This window comes from Leucoraja erinacea, chromosome 28 (assembly GCF_028641065.1).
Source record: "Leucoraja erinacea ecotype New England chromosome 28, Leri_hhj_1, whole genome shotgun sequence".
Lineage (NCBI taxonomy): Eukaryota > Metazoa > Chordata > Chondrichthyes > Rajiformes > Rajidae > Leucoraja > Leucoraja erinaceus.
Window position 1 is genome coordinate 10,594,385 of NC_073404.1, and position 17,924 is coordinate 10,612,308.

The window sequence follows — 17,924 nt, forward strand, 5'->3', positions numbered from 1 at the left end:
TAGGGAGAACATAAATGAAGGAGTCCAATTTCTGCCTTAGGTGCAAGGCAGACTATCACTCATTACCTTGTTCATTATTACGAGCAATTCACTCAGAGCTAATCGGAGCCGACGAGGAGAGTCGCTGTGTTCAAACTCCAAAGCCAGGCCATGCTGCAACTGTGACACCAGGATGCTCTCGCCATTTGCTCCACCCAATTTGTGCCTGTCATGGGGAAAGTAAAGACCTTAAATAAGATTTTTTGAAAACATCAAATGATTAAATAAACTGTTGGAGTATTTCAAGCAGGTCAGGCAACATCTGTGGAGCGAAATGGACAGATGACGTTCTGGGTTGGGACCATTTTTCAAGACTGGAGTAGAAGGGAGATAGCTGGTAGAAAATGGAGGCAGTGGGGGGGGGGGGGGGGGGGGGGGGGGGGGGTAATAGGGCAAAAACTGGCAAATTATAGGCAGGAGGGGTTAATTAGAAAATGAGTTGGGAGGGGGGCAGAGAAGAATGGAGATGGTCACAAAAGGCTGGACGTATTAAGTGGAGAAGACAAATGGCTGCACATTATGAAATTTCATAAAAAGTCTGAGAGAAATCTAAAACTGGAAGGATAGATGGTAAGTAAATGGGAATTGGTTGGGGGTCGGGGAAGGTGGTGGAAATCAGGTGGAAATAGGGGACCCAGAGAAGCCAGTGGTGGATGACGGGCAGAAGGAGGTGGCGGAGAAGGAGATTGAGAATCTCGTGTCCTGATGACAAGACAGCAACCTTTCTCTCAATGTCAGCAAGACAAAGGAGATAGTGATCGGCTTCAGGAAGCAAAGCGAAACACATACCCCAGCTTATATTGATGGTGCCGAAGTAGAGATGGTCGAAAACTTCAAGTGGAAAGAACTGCAGATGCTGGTTTAAATCGAAGGTAGAGTTGCTGGAGTGCTGGAGTAACTCAGCAGGACAGGCAGCATCTCTGGAGAGGACGAATGGTGATCTTTCGGGTCGGGTCCCATCTTCAGACTGAAACATCTTAAGGGCCTGTCCCACTTTCACAACCTAATTCACGACCTCTGCCGAGTTTGCCTTTTGACTCATACTCACAGCATGGTTGTCATGAGGTCGTAGGTAGGTCGTAGCAGGCCGTGATGCTAGTCGTAGGTACTCGTGGCATCAAGTAGGTCGGGGCGTTTTTCTAGCATTATGAAAATCATCCACGAGTAAATAATGTCGTGAATTAGGTTGTGATAGTGGGACAGGCCCTTTACTCAAGCATTTTGCGTCTACCGTTGAAAACTTCAAATTCCTCCGAGTTAATATAACCAACAACTTCTCCTGGACCACCCATATTGAAGCAACAACAAAGAAATATTTGTTTGGGAATTTTTTGAGGATGTACCAAGTAGAATGGATGTGGTCTATCTGGACTTTCAAAAAGCCTTTGAGAAGGTCCCATACAAGAGATTAGTGTGCAAAATTAAAGCACATGGTATTGGGGGTAGGGTATTGACATGGATAGAGAACTGGTTGGCAGACAGGAAGCAAAGAGTACGAATTAACGGGTCCTTTTCAGAATGGCAGGCAGTGACTAGTGGGATACCGCAAGGCTCAGTGCTGGGACCCCAATCGTTTACTATATTAACGATTTAGACAAGGGAATTAAATGTAACATCTCTAAGTTTGTGGATGACACAAAGCAGTGTGAGCTGCGAGGAGGATGCTATGAGGCTGTAGGGTGACTTGGATAAGTAGGGTGAGTGGGCAGATGCAGTATAATGTGGATAAATGTGAGGTGATCCACTTTGGTGGCAAGAACAGAAAAGCAGATTATTATCTGAATGGTGTCAGATTAGGAGAAGAGGAGGTGCGATGAGACCTGGGTGTGCTTGTATATCAGTCACTGAAAGCAAGCATGCAGGTAAGGCAGGCAGTGAAGAAAGCAATTGCATGTTGGCCTTCGTTGCAAGAGGATTTAGGTTTAGAAGCACGGAGGTTCTACTACAGTTGTACAGGGGCCTGGTGAGACCGCACCTGGAGTATTGTGTGCAATTTTGGTCTCCTAATTTGAGGAAGGACATTGTTGCTATTGAGGGAATACAGCGTAGGTTCACCAGGTTAATCCCCGGGATGGCGGGACTGACATATGATGAAAGAATGAGTCGACTGGGCTTTAGAAGGATGAGAGGGTTTCTAATAGAAACATATTAAATTCTAAGACGATTGGACAGGGTAGATGCAGGAACAGATTTTGGATGATCAGCCATGATCATTTTGAATGCCGTTGCTGGCTCAAAGGGCCGAATGGCCTACTCCTTTACCTATTTTCTATGTTTCTAAGAAATCCAATCCAATCCAACTTTATTTGTTAAGCACTTTAAAACAGCCGTAACAAAGGCGTAGATACCGTCTCAAAGTGCTGCCTTGACAGAATTGGCTTTATTTTGGCCAGCTGCCTCAAATGGAAAAATGGAAAGCACACGAATGTCTTAACTTCCCTAGAAGGCTACAGAAGTTTGGCATGTCCCCTATAACTCTCACCAACCTCTTCAGGTGCACCATAGAAAGCATTTTATCAGGATACATCACAGCTTGGTTTGGGAACCAAGACCATAAGAAATAACAGCAAATTGTGGATGCAGCCCAGGCCATCACCCATACCAACCTCTCTTCTATTGATTCCATTTATACCTCACGCTGCCTCGGCAAAGCTAGCAGCACAATCAAGGACAAGTTGCACCCTGGCCACTGCCTCTTCTCATCTTTCCCATCAAGCAAACGGTATGGAAGTGTGAAAACGAACACCACCGGATTCAGGGACGGTTTCTTCCCAGCTATTATCCGGCAACTGAATCATCCTACCATAACCAGAGAGCAATGCTGAACTGCTATCTACCTCTATGATGTTCATAAGACTATGCTTGATCAAACTTTGCTGGCTTTACCTTGCATTAAACGTTATTCCCTTATCATGTATCTAATCACTGAAAATGGATTGATTGTAATCATGTTTTGTCTTTCGGCTGGCTGGTTAGCACGTAACAAAGAGCTTCTCACTGTACCTCGGACAATGTGAGGCCCCGCTCCGGGTCGTTTTCAATCCCGCAACTCGGGCGGGAGAAGTTGCCGTTGTGGCAATAAACTGAACTGAGGAGGGGAAAGGAACTTGTGCAGGAGCAGCGCAGGGAGCAGGGCAGGGTGAGGGGATGGAGTGGAAAGAAAAGTGTGCATGATGAGAGGACTTGGGTAGATCAGGAGATGGAAAGTGTAGGTTACCTGAAACTGGTGAATTCAATGTTCATGCTGTTGAGTTAGTGTCATTGATTCTTCCGGCATGCCCACAGGCCAGTAAACCGGACCTTCGGCCCAACTTGGCCACACAGCCAATATTTCCCATTTACACTAGTCCCATCTGTCTGCGTTTGGCCCATATCCCTCTAATCCAGTCCCTATCCATATCTATATTATTAAAAGTCTGATCTTGACCACTTCCTATTGTTCTGTATATTGATTTTAGAAAAAACGCTGCCACTTACGGCTTAAGTTGGTTAAATCACACTTACTAAACTGTGTGTGGTTTTACTGATCTGTCAGTGCCCTGAATGTGGTTTGAAAATATGGTTTGGAAATGCTAAAGTTGTGTTGCCTTTGGTTTGAAAATGCTAAACCTGTGTTGCCTTTGGTTTGGAAATGCTAAACCTGTGTTGCCTTTGGTTTGGAAATGCTAAAGCTGTGTTGCCTTTGGTTTGGAAATGCTAAAGCTGTGTAGCCTAACATGGCGGCGCTGTAATGGCGCGGCCCCGGCAGTTCGCCTGTCCTTTTTAACATTTTTTTGTCCCGTTTGCTGTGGTTTTTGTATTCGTTTTTATATTATTTTTAGCTGCGTATATGTGGAGAGGGGGGGGGGGGGGGGGGGGGCGGGGGGAAACTTTTATTTTAAATCTCTTTCTTGCACGGGAGACTCGACCTTTTCCCTGTCGGGTTTCCGTTGTCGTTGGGGCCTAGCGCCGTGGAGCAGCCTCTAGCCGAAACGACCTGGGTGCTCCAGTCACAGCTAGCGGACTTACCATCGTGGGGCTGGCCGGCCTCGGAGCGTGGAGAGCTGTGATGGTGCTCGGCTGCGACCAGACTTTGAGGCTTCGGAGGCTCCAGCTGCAGGCCTGTGGACGGTAACATCGGGAGCTCGCTTTTCAGAGCTCCCACAACGGCAACTTCTCCCGCCCGAGTTGCGGGATTGAAAACGACCCGGAGCGGGGCCTCACATTGTCCGGCGCGGCTTTAATGGCCGCGGGATTTGCCATCGCCCGCCGGGGGCTCCAAGATTAAGACCTGGAGCAGGGCCTTACATCGCTGGCGCGCTCTTAGCGGCCGCGGGAATTACCATCGCCCGCCAGGGGCTTTAAAATCTAGAGAGGATGGAGAGCAGGGGAGAGTCAAGACTTTGCCTTCCATCACAGTGAGGAGGAGACTTACTGTGATGGATGTCTGTGGGAATTAAGTTGGTTGTGTGTCTTGTATAATTGTTTCTTTTTGCTGCCAAAGGAACTAAAGATGGAAATTAGCCAATAGCTATAATCTTGCATATTTACATGTAAATGTTTATCAATATGCATTGTCCCTGTTTATTGCCTTGCCTTCTATATAATTAAAAGTCTAATCTTGACCACTTCCTGTTTGCGCTTTATAATGATTTTAGAAATAACACTACCACGTACGGTTGTAATCGTTGGCCATCTTACTCAGAGTCCCCCTCCGCTCATCAGGTGCCGAGGATTTATCCCATCGATAAAAAAAAAAGAGATTAGTGTTTTAAAATGTTGAGATTCTCTCTCCTGTCAATCATGCCATGAAGGGTGGGACTATAAAACCCAGAAGTGTGGGCGTGGCTCAATCTCTGCAAGATGGAGGAGGGAGAGCTCACGACTCGCTGTCTTTAGTGGCCTTGCACCTTGCTTGAAATGGTATGAAACTGCACTTGAATTTGGTGGCCTTGCACCCTGCTTGAAGTGGAATTTCAAGGAATAGCCGCGAGTCAACTGCCAGCCCACCAGCTGTGAGTGAGTGAGCTGCCAGCACAACAGGCTTGAGTGACTGAGCCGCCAGCCCAAGAATCCATTCGGGCCCACAATGTCCATGCTAGCCTTCTGGAAACCAGTCTCTTCAGCCCACAACACCCATACTAGCGCACCAGAAAGTCCCCCCCACGCCCCTCCACCACTGGCCACCAATATTGGAGTTGGTGGAGAGGTGGAATATTGCGTTGGGGGACCAGCCCTCCAGTGTGATGCTGGGTCCCAACAGGTCCCACTTAGTCTAGTACTTGTCTATATGTTTCTTAAACATTGCGATAGTACCTGCCTCAACTACCTCCTTCAGCAGCTTGTTCCATACACCCACCACCCTTTGTGTGAAAAAGTTACTCCTCGGATTCCTCCTAAATCTGTCTCCCCATCACCTTAAACCTATGTTCTTGATTTCCCTACTCTGGGCAAGAGGTTCTGTGCGTCTACCCGATCTATTCCTCTCATGATTTTGTACAATGGATCACCCCTCATCCTCCGACGATCCAAGGAAGAATCCTAGCCTGCTCAACCTCTCCCTATAGCTCAGTCTCTAGAGTCCTGGCAACATCTTAGCAATTTCTTGGTTAACATCTTTCCTATAACAGGGTGACTAATCCTGCTTGCCAATGACATTTCACTGCTTTTATTGGCCGTTCTATTTGTTCGCTTGCTGCATCTTCTCTGCACCCTTTCCACCTGCAAATCTTCTCTGTATTCTTTCTGTGCCGATCAAGATGCAAAATTAATATAATCTCATCTGCCTACACATGATCCATATTCCTTCATCCTTGCATGCTCATGTGCCTTTCTAAATACCTCTTAAAAATCACTGTTGCATCTGCTTCCACCAACTGCCCAGCAGTGCGACGCAGACACCTCCCATTCTGTGTAAGAAAACTTGTCTCATATATCTTTTTTTAAATTTCCCTCTCTTATCTTAAAGCTATACTTTGTAGTAATTGACATCTCCACCTTGGGGAAAAAGATCAGCTATCTATCTATATCTCGCAGAAATTTAGTTACTTCTATTCTATCAGGTCACCCTCCCAGCCGTCAATGACTTGCAATACAAGTGCTTGCCTAAATGCTTAAATGTTGTGAGATTACTCACTTCCAGCACTCACTCAGGCAGTGCACAAGTGATCTGCCATTCTCAAATTTTCCCTTTGCCAGTAAAAGTGTAAGTCCAGTCATCACGTGGACCAGATTCCCCACTATTGATTCCATCTACACTTCATACTGGCTTGGGTGAGCATCCAACAGGAAAAAAAATCCTTAGAACCCCTTTAAACATCTTCCCCCATAACCTAAACAGATCCTCTAGATTTTGGCACGAAAACTCATGGCAGCTCATTTGTGCACAAGGACAGACAAACAACTAATATAATGCTCAAAATTGTTTTTGGATGTTGACCCAATGCTAGTTGAGGCATAAATGCTGGTCAGTACAGTGGGGGAGAACTCTCATTCTTGTTTTGTTAAGAGACTTTTATTGTCATATTAGACCAAGTGGGACCCGTTGGGTCCGGTCCCCTTCAAAGCAACAAACGATTTTTGACATTGTTTGTTGCGTAACTGCTGGCGTAAATCTCTATCGGAATATGAAAAAATGTCACCGTTAGCGTGTCGTGTTTTCGAGGAGATGTGAATCACAGACTAATATACAAATACACAAATAAATAAATACACATCCAAGATCAGAGTTTTATAAATATAGAGATAGAGATGTACCATAATGAAACAATGAAATTCTTGCTTGCAGCTGCACAACAGATTTGTAAACACAGTACCCGATTTTGCAGAATACCTTTGCATCTGCCCAGGAGAGGACAACTAATGTTAGTTTTGGATCCCACCCAAAATATGGCAGCTCTGATAATGCAACACGGTCAATTATGAAGAATTTGGTTATTTAGTCATCTTTAAAATATGAAAATCTAGCAATTTTTCATCCTAGAGATATAATAACGAGGTTTAAATTGTAATAGTAAGCACAAATAATTAATATTCTTAAAAAATGTTGCCAACAAGATTATCAACAAAATTACACATATTAATCACTTGCCATCTATATAACCTTTTATTTATACCAGTAATATTTAAATACCTCAGCTGTTGTTCTTTAGTAGCGTCCTGTTCCAGTGCATGGAAATCTACTGATAATAAAGCCACAATAGAGTTGACAGCTTCAATCCCAGACAGGAGGCGGAGGATGAGTTTTTTATCTTGAGCCCATGCATCACTTTGATCAGCTGGGGCACAAAGAGCCATTCTCACCAAACAGGGTAACAGCAGTCTCAGCTCTGGGTCACTTAGTGCTGCCAGCTTCACCACATCCACCTTCTGCATAGCCTCAAATGCAAAGGAACTGACAATCTGTAGGCATGTAAATTCCGTCATCTTTGTTGAAGGCACCTGAATAGAAGATAACATTTGCAAGTAATTTTCAATACAGAAATAAATAGGCAAATGTTTAGTTTATTCTGAGATACAGTGAAAAGTATTGTTTTGTGTGCTATCCGATAGCTCCTCCAATGAATTTCTTAAGACCTCATAACTCAGAAAGACGTCTTTGCTTTTCCTTCCCCATGTAGGTTAAAAGGGTTCCATTAATACATCTTTGAGCACACTTGCAATTATCTTTGGTTGTGTCCCACACTCCTTAAAAATATTAGGAACTGGAGTAAGCCACACAATTAGGGAATGGCTGAACTGGACATAAATTAATTTACCTGCCTTTGCGCTAGATTCTTTGGTGCTTGACAATATTCCCAAATGCTAAAGTAAAAATGCTAGAAGCACTCAATAGATCAGGCAATGTTTGTGGAAAAAGAAATAGTTAACATTTAATTCCCAGTACCCTTCGCTTTCCACAGATGCTGCCGAGCATTTTCAACATTTTGTTTTTAATTCGATATTTCCAGCAACTGTAGAAAATAAAAATATATTAATAGTCACTATTGTCTTTCTTCCAGCATCCTCAGCTTTTGGAGATGACAGCATTTCAAATTGCCACTGCCCTTTGTGGAAATGGGTATGTTTTTGTTTCTGAATTAACTAGTTCTGTTTACAGGTTGATCTCTCCCCAAGCTATGTATGCAAAATTGATTCTCAGTAGCTGCATGCAGAATCCCTATACCATTTTAAATACTTTACAAGACCATCACTCAAAAAAAAAAAAGAAACCTATTGATAGGTCTCTGGCAAACAACATTAGTTCAGCACATAAGTTTTCATGATTTGTCAACAGCACATTAGTACCGGCACACAATATTTGGAGTCAATATTGATTTGAATGGCCACTTTCCAAATGTGTTAAATATTGTGTCTAAATATCATATTATAAAACCAATGGACCAGCAATTAAGGAAACATAAAGATTTGCTAATAATTTTAAAGCTTTTAAAACTTATCTAAAAGCTTTTATAATTTCTCTGATACATCCAGTTTGGATCATAAAACGATTTAAAACGTTTGATGTAAATAATAGAATTGTCATAGGATTTCAAATATTCTACCAGAGAAAAATACGTAGTACTGACAGTACACTTCACTTAAATGTAACAATAATATTCTCCTACTTCAGTTAAAATTACGTACCTGCTTAGGAACCAAATGATGCTCGGATTTAAAAATAAAAGAAAAAATGACGAGTGAGGCCCAGTTCTAACTAAATCCCCGAACTCGCGTAATCCCATGAACCGAGAAACTCATCCTGTTCTGCGGCCACGCCATTCGCGTGCACGCCACTCCTCCCCTTCTGGCGAACCTATCAAATTGAAGTTTAACTAAATGTTCTCAAGAGTGTTTGCAGTGAAGGGGCGGAATTGAAAGTATATGTGCATTTCTGTTTCAAGATCTTTTCCTTTATGCCCGAGTTCATCTGACAGGATTAAAATTCTGCCCCTCGAGACACCGTAGCAACCATCTTTGGTAGCAACCGCCACATGGAATTGTGGGCCGGGCCGGGCCGGGCCGGCGTCTCCTGGTTCCTTGCGGGGCAGTCTCCATGGCAACCGCCCCGCAAGGAACCAGTTTCCCGGAGCAGGCGCGCACACAACACTGATTGGTGACACTGAAAATAGACACAAAATGTTGGAGTAACTTAGCGGGACAGGCAGCATCTCTGGAGAGAAGGAATGGGTGACCTTTCGGATTGAGACCCTTCTTGGTGACAAATGATCTGCGGACCATCTTTGCTGCGGACTGCAGGTTGATTTGACGCGCTCAACCCGTCAGCTGTTGCGCCGCGTGGGCCGGGTCTCGCGTCCGGCGCATGCGTGATTGAGATGAGTTGAAGGCGCGAACTGATGTTGTTCGATTTATGTTTGAAGTCAAACAAAATTGGAGAACTGTGAGTAAAATATATTTTTAAAATCTTAATTAATTTGATGCAATTTTTTTTTGCCTCAGTTCTTTGTCCGTGGTTTAAGAATTGCACATTTTGACTTGCTAACAATGCAATGAGAATTGAAATAGATCGAATGTAAAACTGAGATGGTTAGATGTTTCGCAGGATGGGAATGCCAAAGACTATAGGGCATTGCTTTAAGGTGAGAGGGGGCAGAGTTTAAAGGAGATGTCGGGGACAAGTTTTCTTTACAGAGAGTGATGGGTGCCTGCAACATGCTACCAGGGATGGTGGTGAAGGCAGATACGATAGTGGTGTTTAAGAGGCTTTTAGATAGGCACGTGGCTATGCAAGGAATGGAGGAATGTTCACATGCAGGCAGAGGATTAATTTATCTTGGCATCATGTTTGGCATATTGTGGGCCAAAGGACTTATCCCTGTACTGTACCATCTCATGTTGATAAAATTGGCTGGACCAAATCTCATTACCCTGTTCGACCCTTGTTGTATAATGTTTACAACATGGTAACAGGCCATTCGATCTCATTAGTCAATTTCAGTGTTTGTGGTCTAGTCTCCTCCAACCTCATCACACTGTCATTAAATTTAACATTTGTTTACCTCCCCTCCCCTCATGCCTTTGTCAGATTCTCTAAAACTGCTTGCTGCAATTATTCTTGGGGACAGAAAGTCCTGTATTTTCTGAACGTTTGAATACAATGTTTCTCTTGAATTCCTTATTTAAGTTCTGAGGGGCAGTCTTGTAATTACAACCCATAGATTTTGTTTTGACAAGTGAAAACATATTTGTGCCCACTGTATTGAAATACTTAGCAATTTTAAAAGTTGCTATCCATTTTTCTATGATGTATTGCTTTTAGTAGCTCTATACTATGTAACTTTTGTCAAAACACATCATTGTAATAGTTCAGTCCACACCTTTGGAAATCATTTGACTTTTAGTAATACTATGAAGATTCGTCTCTTTAGTCAAAGTTCTGGCAACATTTTTCCTTTTCTGTGACGACTGGATTTTAAGAAAAAAAACAATATTTTCAGAAACCCATTAATCATTAATAGAAATTTGGTAACTTCTGATTGTGTCCTGCATTCCAACAGAATTGAACTATTAGTAATGATAAATCTATGCCTTCTTGTGAAAACAGAATTATTGATTTCAAATATTCTACCAGAGAAAAATACGTAGTACTGACAATACAACTCACTCAAAGTAACAATGGTCAAATAGCCTCCTGTGTTATAGTGCAGCATTTTAACATAGGTTATGCATTTTTATGGGGACAAATGTAAATACAGATTGCCAATAAGTAAGGCTTGCCAATAATTGTATTTTGATGTATACTTGTTGTCAAAGTGACCAAGAATAAACAGCAACAATTTGTTAAAATTGACAGGACTAAGGTCTTGATTCTGCTTAGGGCAAATATTTCTTACAAAAATAAGCATGCAGGGAATTCAAATCAAGAATCATTTCCTAGATGAGTTTTAATCACCTCAATGAATTTCTCAGTTTTGCTTTTTCGTATGCTTGGATTTTATTTCTTTTTCTGCACGGAGAATCACGTATTTCAGGTGGTATGGGACTAGAAACTGTCGGAGATTTATGGCATAGGTTGGACTACCTGTCCATTATTGTCGATAAAAGGTGCTTATTTTTCGAAAAGCACCATCATACTGTAATGCATGAAGCAACAGAATAACTAAACAATGATTTCAGACAAGTGTGGTACAGCAGTTTAGTGAAGTGCAAATATTCAGGTTTTAAGATGTGAAAATAGTGACATAATATGCTTTGCCTGAATTGGACTACTTAAAATTTGCATTTTATCGTAAATGATGCTATGGAGTTGAAAGTCACATTTTTTTATTGTAAAGAATAAGAGTTCTAATGAAAATAATTTAGAAGCTGCAACTTTTACAATTAAATAACTTATATATTTGTTTAAAAACCTTCTGCTTTCCAAAATGTATTTCTTTTTATAGAAGTAGCTTACACCCCAGCGGTATGAACATTGACTTCTCTAACTGCTTAAGGATCTCAGTGGATCAGGCAGAAATGTTAAGAGAAATGGACGTGGCATTTCGGATCGGGACCCTTCTTCAGTCTGAAACATCGTCTATCCATTTCCCTCCACAGATGCTTCCTGATCTGCTGAGTGCCTACCACAGTTTGTTTTTAGCTTAAGTTTTTCATTTGCAAATCTTTTACACGAATTGTGGAGAAGCATTCCTTGCAGACATGGTGGTGTAGTGGTTTATACTGTTGCCTTACAACTCCAGAGACCTGGGTTGATTCTTACTTCAGGTGCGTGTTTGAGGAGTTTGCATATTCTCCCGGTGACCATGCTAGGTACTCTGGTTACCTCTCACATCCCAAAGTTATATTTGCACACTCATTGGCTACTGCAAATTATCTGTTTGTGTGAGTAAGTGGCAAAAAGAATCACAAGAGAGTTAATAGTGCAGTGCTCCAGAGGGAAGGTGAGTAGATTGCTCTGCTGGGAGCCAGATGGGCCCAATGGCCGATTGACCCTGTCTGGGCAGTAAATTGATGTTTGCTCATTTGAACCTTAGGCCACTGTGCTGTCCTATATATTTATATAAATTAGTAACAGCATGGCTTCAACAGTAAAACGCTATCATTCTCCCTTTTTCCATCTAGTTTCATGTAAATTTCAAACTCAGGCGTAGCACAATGGTGCAGCTTGTAGAGTCAGTTTCTTACAGCACCAGAGACCTGGGCTCACGTTTTCTCTGTGACTACGTGAGTTACTTTTGGGTGCTCTGATTTCCTACCACATGCCAAAAACATGAAAGTTAGTGAGTTAACTGGCTGCTCTAAATTTCCCCTTGTGTGTAGGTGAGTGGTAGAATCTGGTGGGGAGGAATTGATGAGAGTAGTGTAGTGGTGAGTAGAATTTTTAATATTGAATATGCTCTTTCTCTACATAATTTCTAAATTTATTTTACAGATTGAAACACAAAATTGTATTTTCTCAATGTGTATTGGGATTAGTTAATTAAAATGGCATCATCACCATCAGAATATACCATTGGTGGAGTGAAAATTCTTTTTCCATGCAAGGCGTATCCATCCCAGCTTGCCATGATGAATTCAGTAAGTTTCACATATTTGAGAAATAAACACACCATTTTAAATGGTAACCAGTATCTTGAGTTTTAACGCATAGACGGAAGATTGGTGGCGTTCCTGGAGGAGCAGGATGTCTCCAAGAAAACACAACTTCTCATGTTGTTGATTCTATTTAAACACATTTGTGTGGCTGAATTGACAATTAAATAACTGGGCCAACCAGCTCCAGAGCATTGTTTAATATCAACTGGACTGCCTGAATAGTAATTGTTTAATATCAACTGCATACTAGTGGAATCTGAGGAACAATTGCCAATGGGAGCTACATTCAGAGCTTCCATTAGAGCAGTTGTAGTTAGTGAAGAAGCAGAATGCCATTATATAAATATTACAGCAATTCTGCTTGGATAAACCATGTTCTTAAAATCCAGTAATACCCCAATGCATAGTCCATGTCTCCAGCCATAATTTTACTAATCTTAATGTTTCCGATTTTTAATAAATTGAGACAATTGCACACGTTGGTCTGCATTTTCATTATCTCTTATTGAAAACGTAATATGCTGAAGGATTCTTGCATTTATTGGAGAACAGCAACATTCTAAAATGTGACTAATCTCACTGTAATTTATATGTTTGAACTTGATGGTATGACTGGATGAACTACTATAGAGATGCACATTGGTCCAATTTGTTTTTGTTCAGATCGTTCGTGGTTTGAACTGCCGACAACACTGTCTGTTAGAAAGCCCCACTGGAAGTGGAAAGAGTCTTGCGTTGCTTTGCTCTGCATTGGCCTGGCAGCAATCTCAATATGGTACAACTTGCTATTTATATGCAGCAATGAAGAATTAATAACACAACTTTTGTTCATTTAGCTATGGAAATTAACAGTCATTCCCAAGTAAAAAATGGTAATGTTCCATGTAGAAATGAAAGTTAGGAACAGTAAGTCCAAGGAAACCTGGATGTCTAGTGATGTCAATTGTTGACTTTAATTAAAAAAAAAACCCATAGCAAATGGCAGATCTATAAAACTGAAAACAGGGGAGGCCCATTGAGAATATGGAAAATATAGGTGGTACCTGTACTTGGAAATTAGAAGGGCAAAAAGGACACATGAAACATCACAAGTGGACCAAATTATTGAATATCCCAAAATGCTTTATAAGTTTATTGAAGATAACCAGGGAACGAGTAAGGTCCATTTGAGACCAAAGGAGAAATCAATGCATGGCTAGGAGATGTAGGTGAGATCTTATAGTAATACTATTTTCACTAAAGAGAAGGATGTTGTAGTTGAGGAATTCAAGAAAGAGGATGGGAAATTCTGGGATAATTACCATTTCAAAAAGGAGGAGATGTTTGAGTGGGTTTAACGGGAGATAAATACTCGAGGCACATCTCGGGTTAGTATGGAAGGAGAGAGAAGAGATTACTGGGGCCAGATGATTGATGGAGAGTGTGCTATTTTTGCTAAAAAGGCCAGGATTAATCTGCACCTGTAAAGGATTAATAAAAGATTGTATGACATTGTCTGACTAATATGATTACATTTATTGAAGCGGTAACAATGTATATTGATGCGGTCCTTGTAGTTGATGCCGTCTACATGTCCTTTGATAGAGTCGCACATAAAACATTGATTAAAGGCAAGTTGGCAAATTTGATTCAAAATTGGTTTTCTAATCGGAAACAGTGTGTTACGGTGGATGTTTCATTTTATGATTGGAAGCTAGTGGTATACTACAGGGATCTATACTGGAGCCCGTACTGCTTGTTATATGTAATAATGATCCAGATGCTAATGTAAGAGGTATAATTAGAATGTTCACGAATGAAACTAAAACTGAGAAGGATGATCTTGGACTACAGAATAATATTGATGTTTTGGTAAGATGGAATATTATCCTGAAAAGTGTGAGGTGATATGTTTTGGGTAGGGCAGGCTGGGATATACACAAAGAATGATAAGGCTCCAGCAAGAAGCAGAAGGACCTTGACCTATAATCTATGGATCCCTGAAGATGGATAAGGAGGCATATGAGACGCTTGGCTTCATTAGATGGTATGTAGAATATAAAAACAGGACGTTGCTGTAAAGCTCTATAAACATTGCTGAGGCAACAAATGTAATACTATGTGCTCTTCTACATTGGACGAAAGATGTGTTTGCACTGGAGAGGGTGCAGAGGAGATTCACCAGATTGTAGCCTTATTGGAGTGTTCATGTTATCAGGCAAGCCTGGATAGGCTATTTTTTATTTTTGTTGAGACTGAGGTGCCTGAAGGAGGTATAGAAGATTGAGGGCGTAGATAAGGTAGACAGTAAGAGATCGTTCTCCAGCAGAGTTGCAGACACCAGATGCTATTTCTTTAAGGTGAGGAGTAAGAGGGTTAAAGAGGATCTGATTAAATTGTTTTTTACCCAGAGACTGACTTTAACCTGTAACACACTGCCTAAATGGATAATGGAGGCAGAGACTTTCAAAATATTTGAGAAGTATCTAGACGAGTACTTTAATTGGCAAGATGTAGAAGGTTATGGACTAGATACTGGTAAATGGGATTAGCAATTACATGGTGGTTAGCATGGACTTTATGGGCTAAAGAGCCTGTTTCTATACAATATGACAAGTAATTTATCATGTTGTATTTGCTATATTTTCAGCATAAAATGTGAAACATTTAGAATTGGCATAATTTTGAAGTTCTTGGTTATAGCTAAGCATGTATTTGAATTGTAAGCTTAAATAGAAGGGGATGCTACAATATTTTGCTATCCATTTAATTTTACAAATCATGTACTTAGCCATAACCAAGAACTTTTAAGATTATATTAATTGTGAATATTCTATATTCAGCATAGAAAACAAAACATTGTCAGTACACCAGATCCCTTGCCACAAAGTAATTGAGCGTATAAACTTGCTCTTCTCTCCCACCCCCCCCTCCCCCCATGTCCATTCCAGTTCAATTCAATTCAATTCAACTTTAATGTCATTGCACAAATACAAGTATGGGTACAATGAAATGCAGTTTAGCGTCAGTCCGTAGTAGTAGTGCAATATAGAAATAAAAATACAGAATAATCAAACAATGTGGACGGATCTATCGGCTGGACTCCGAGTTCAGCAATGTGATAGTATTATTGTAGAAGCTGTTCCTCATCCTACTAGTACGAGACCTGAGGCTCCTGTACCGCCTCCCTGATGGAAGGAGGGCAAACAGTCCATGGTTGGGATGGGAGGGGTCTTTAATGATCTTCCCGGCCCGTCTCAGACACCGTTTTTGGTGGAGGGCATCCATGGCAGGGAGCGGGGGAACCGATGATGTACTGAGCGGTTTTCACCACCCGTTGTAGTGCCTTCCTGTCCGCTACAGTGCAACTGCTGTACCATACCGTGAAGCAGGTGGTCAGGATGCTTTAGATGGTACAACGGTAAAAGTTGGTCAGGATCTGGGGGGACAGGTGAGCTTTCTTGAGCCTCCTCAGGAAGTAGAGGCGCTGCTGCGCCTTTTTGATCAGCTTGGAGGTGTTGAGGGACCAGGACAGATCCTCCGAGATGTGTACCCCGAGGAATTTGTAGTTGGAGACGCGCTCCACCTCAGTCCAGTTTATATGGATGGGGATATGTCTGCCCCCTCTGATCTTCCTGAAGTCGACAATAATTTCCTTCGTCTTCTTGGAGTTGAGGACGAGGTTATTGTTGGCACACCAGGCTGCCAGGTGCTGGACCTCATCCCTGTTGGCTGACTCGTCGTTGTCACTGATCAGTCCTACCACCATGGTGTCGTCGGCAAATTTAATGATGGCGTTGGATCCATTCTTAGGGATGCAGTCATGGGTGAAGAGGGAGGGCTGAGCACACAGCCCTGTGGCACGCCGGTGTTCAGTGTTATAGTGGAGGAGGTGAGGTTGTTGACCCTAACAGACTGTGGTCTGTTGGTGAGGAAATCCAGTGTCCAGTTGCAGAGGGAGGTGGAGATGCCAAGTCCGCTGAGTTTGGTGATCAAGCTGGCGGGAATGACAGTGTTAAAGGCAGAGCTGAAATCAATGAACAGCAACCTGATGTAGGAGTTGTTGTTGTCCAGGTGGGTCAGGGCAGAGTGTAGGGCCGCCGATATAGCGTCCTCTGTAGACCTGTTGGTCCGGTAGGCAAACTGATGGGGGTCCAGTGTGGGGGGGAGGCTGGCTTTGAGGTGAGCCAAGATTATCAATATAAAAAAAAGATACAGTGCTGAAGTAATTTTGTGGAGCTAATGGATGGGTGACGTTTTGTGTCTGGACGCTTCTTCACATTAATTGCAGTAGGGGGAGAAAACTGTAAAAGGGTTGGGACTGGCCAAAGCTGGCAAGTGAGGGGTGGATTCATATGAGGGTATTTGATTGGCAGATTGGTGGATTAAGTGATAAAGGCTTGAGGTGAAAGGAGACGAAAGGATGTCCGATAAGGAGAGCAGAGGAATGAAATGGAAAGTTCAAGGGAGGTATACAGGTGGAAGGGGACGGGAGAGGGAATGAGCGTTGGACAAGGGGCAGGATAGCAACGGTTCTATTTTATTAGGATTATAGTGGAGAAAATATTAGTAACTAAAGTTACCATATTATTAAATTAGCTTGTCTAAAGTAATTCAAGACCTAGCTGATTGAATTTGAGAAAATATTGTGAAAATTGAAATGGTACTAAACCAAAAGATGTTACAGAGGCACATTAACTTTTCACGGTCGAATGTTTAATTTATTTAATGGTAATTATTAAAACCTCTTTTGCAATCAAAAGGCTAGTTGACTAGCATACTGGAATTAGTTCATACAAAAATAAAAGAATTAGTGCAGATCCTGACAACATGCAAACGATAACAGATTTGAGAAAAAAGTAAGAACAAAACAAAAAGGGTTTGAAAATAATCTTTCAAGTGATATCAAAATGACAAATTTGACAATTAGGAAAATGCTGGTGGGTTGGTGTAATAGTACTTCTGTAAACTGATAACAAAGTTGCAATCCTGTAATTGTAAAAATATACTGCAGTCGATTATTTTGTTTCACTGTAACATTTTCGTTTTTGTATTGAACTGTGACATCTCTAGTATTGAGTAAATAAAGGTTGTTCAGATGATAACTGTTGATCGTGTATCAATGAGTGATTTGTTTTGCAGAGAAAGCTGGAGATGGAAATTCCCTAAACGATTGTAAGAAACAAGAACATTTGCCTGCATGCAACTGTGCTTGTCATGGATCAGAAATGAATTTTGCTCCAACAGCAGCAAGAGGACAGGCCATTCCAGCTGTTGTAGAAACAGAAATAACTTCACCAAGTTTAAATCACGGTACTGGTTTGTTGCCTTCTATAATTTATTTATGACGCATACTCATAGTTTTTCTGGCTTTGTATCTGAGTAAGGACTAA

At 41.7% G+C, this 17,924-nt stretch overlaps 2 protein-coding genes across 8 annotated transcripts in view; one reads left to right on the forward strand and one right to left on the reverse strand.

Moving 5' to 3' along the window:
- ints2 (integrator complex subunit 2) overlaps positions 1 to 8,961 on the reverse strand; it is a 51,315-nt gene extending 42,354 nt beyond the window's left edge. The window contains exons 1-3 of the mRNA XM_055657708.1: positions 8,644 to 8,961; positions 7,151 to 7,458; positions 67 to 205 (exon numbers count right to left, since the gene is read on the reverse strand). Coding sequence (XP_055513683.1) covers positions 67 to 205; positions 7,151 to 7,443 — 432 coding nt within the window. The 5' untranslated portion in view covers positions 7,444 to 7,458; positions 8,644 to 8,961. The remainder of the gene's footprint in view (positions 1 to 66; positions 206 to 7,150; positions 7,459 to 8,643) is intronic.
- A 177-nt stretch (positions 8,962 to 9,138) lies between these two features.
- brip1 (BRCA1 interacting helicase 1) overlaps positions 9,139 to 17,924 on the forward strand; it is a 197,235-nt gene continuing 188,449 nt past the window's right edge. For 3 of the 7 annotated variants that reach the window (XM_055657707.1, XM_055657700.1, XM_055657703.1), the window contains exons 1-4: positions 9,139 to 9,397; positions 12,389 to 12,534; positions 13,216 to 13,327; positions 17,674 to 17,844. In XM_055657707.1, the coding sequence (XP_055513682.1) occupies positions 12,442 to 12,534; positions 13,216 to 13,327; positions 17,674 to 17,844 (376 nt within the window). In that variant the 5' untranslated portion in view covers positions 9,139 to 9,397; positions 12,389 to 12,441. Of the gene's footprint in view, positions 9,398 to 9,422; positions 9,597 to 12,388; positions 12,535 to 13,215; positions 13,328 to 17,673; positions 17,845 to 17,924 lie in introns of those variants that run through there. The other 4 variants (XM_055657701.1, XM_055657704.1, XM_055657705.1 and 1 more) reach the window with 4 other exon arrangements.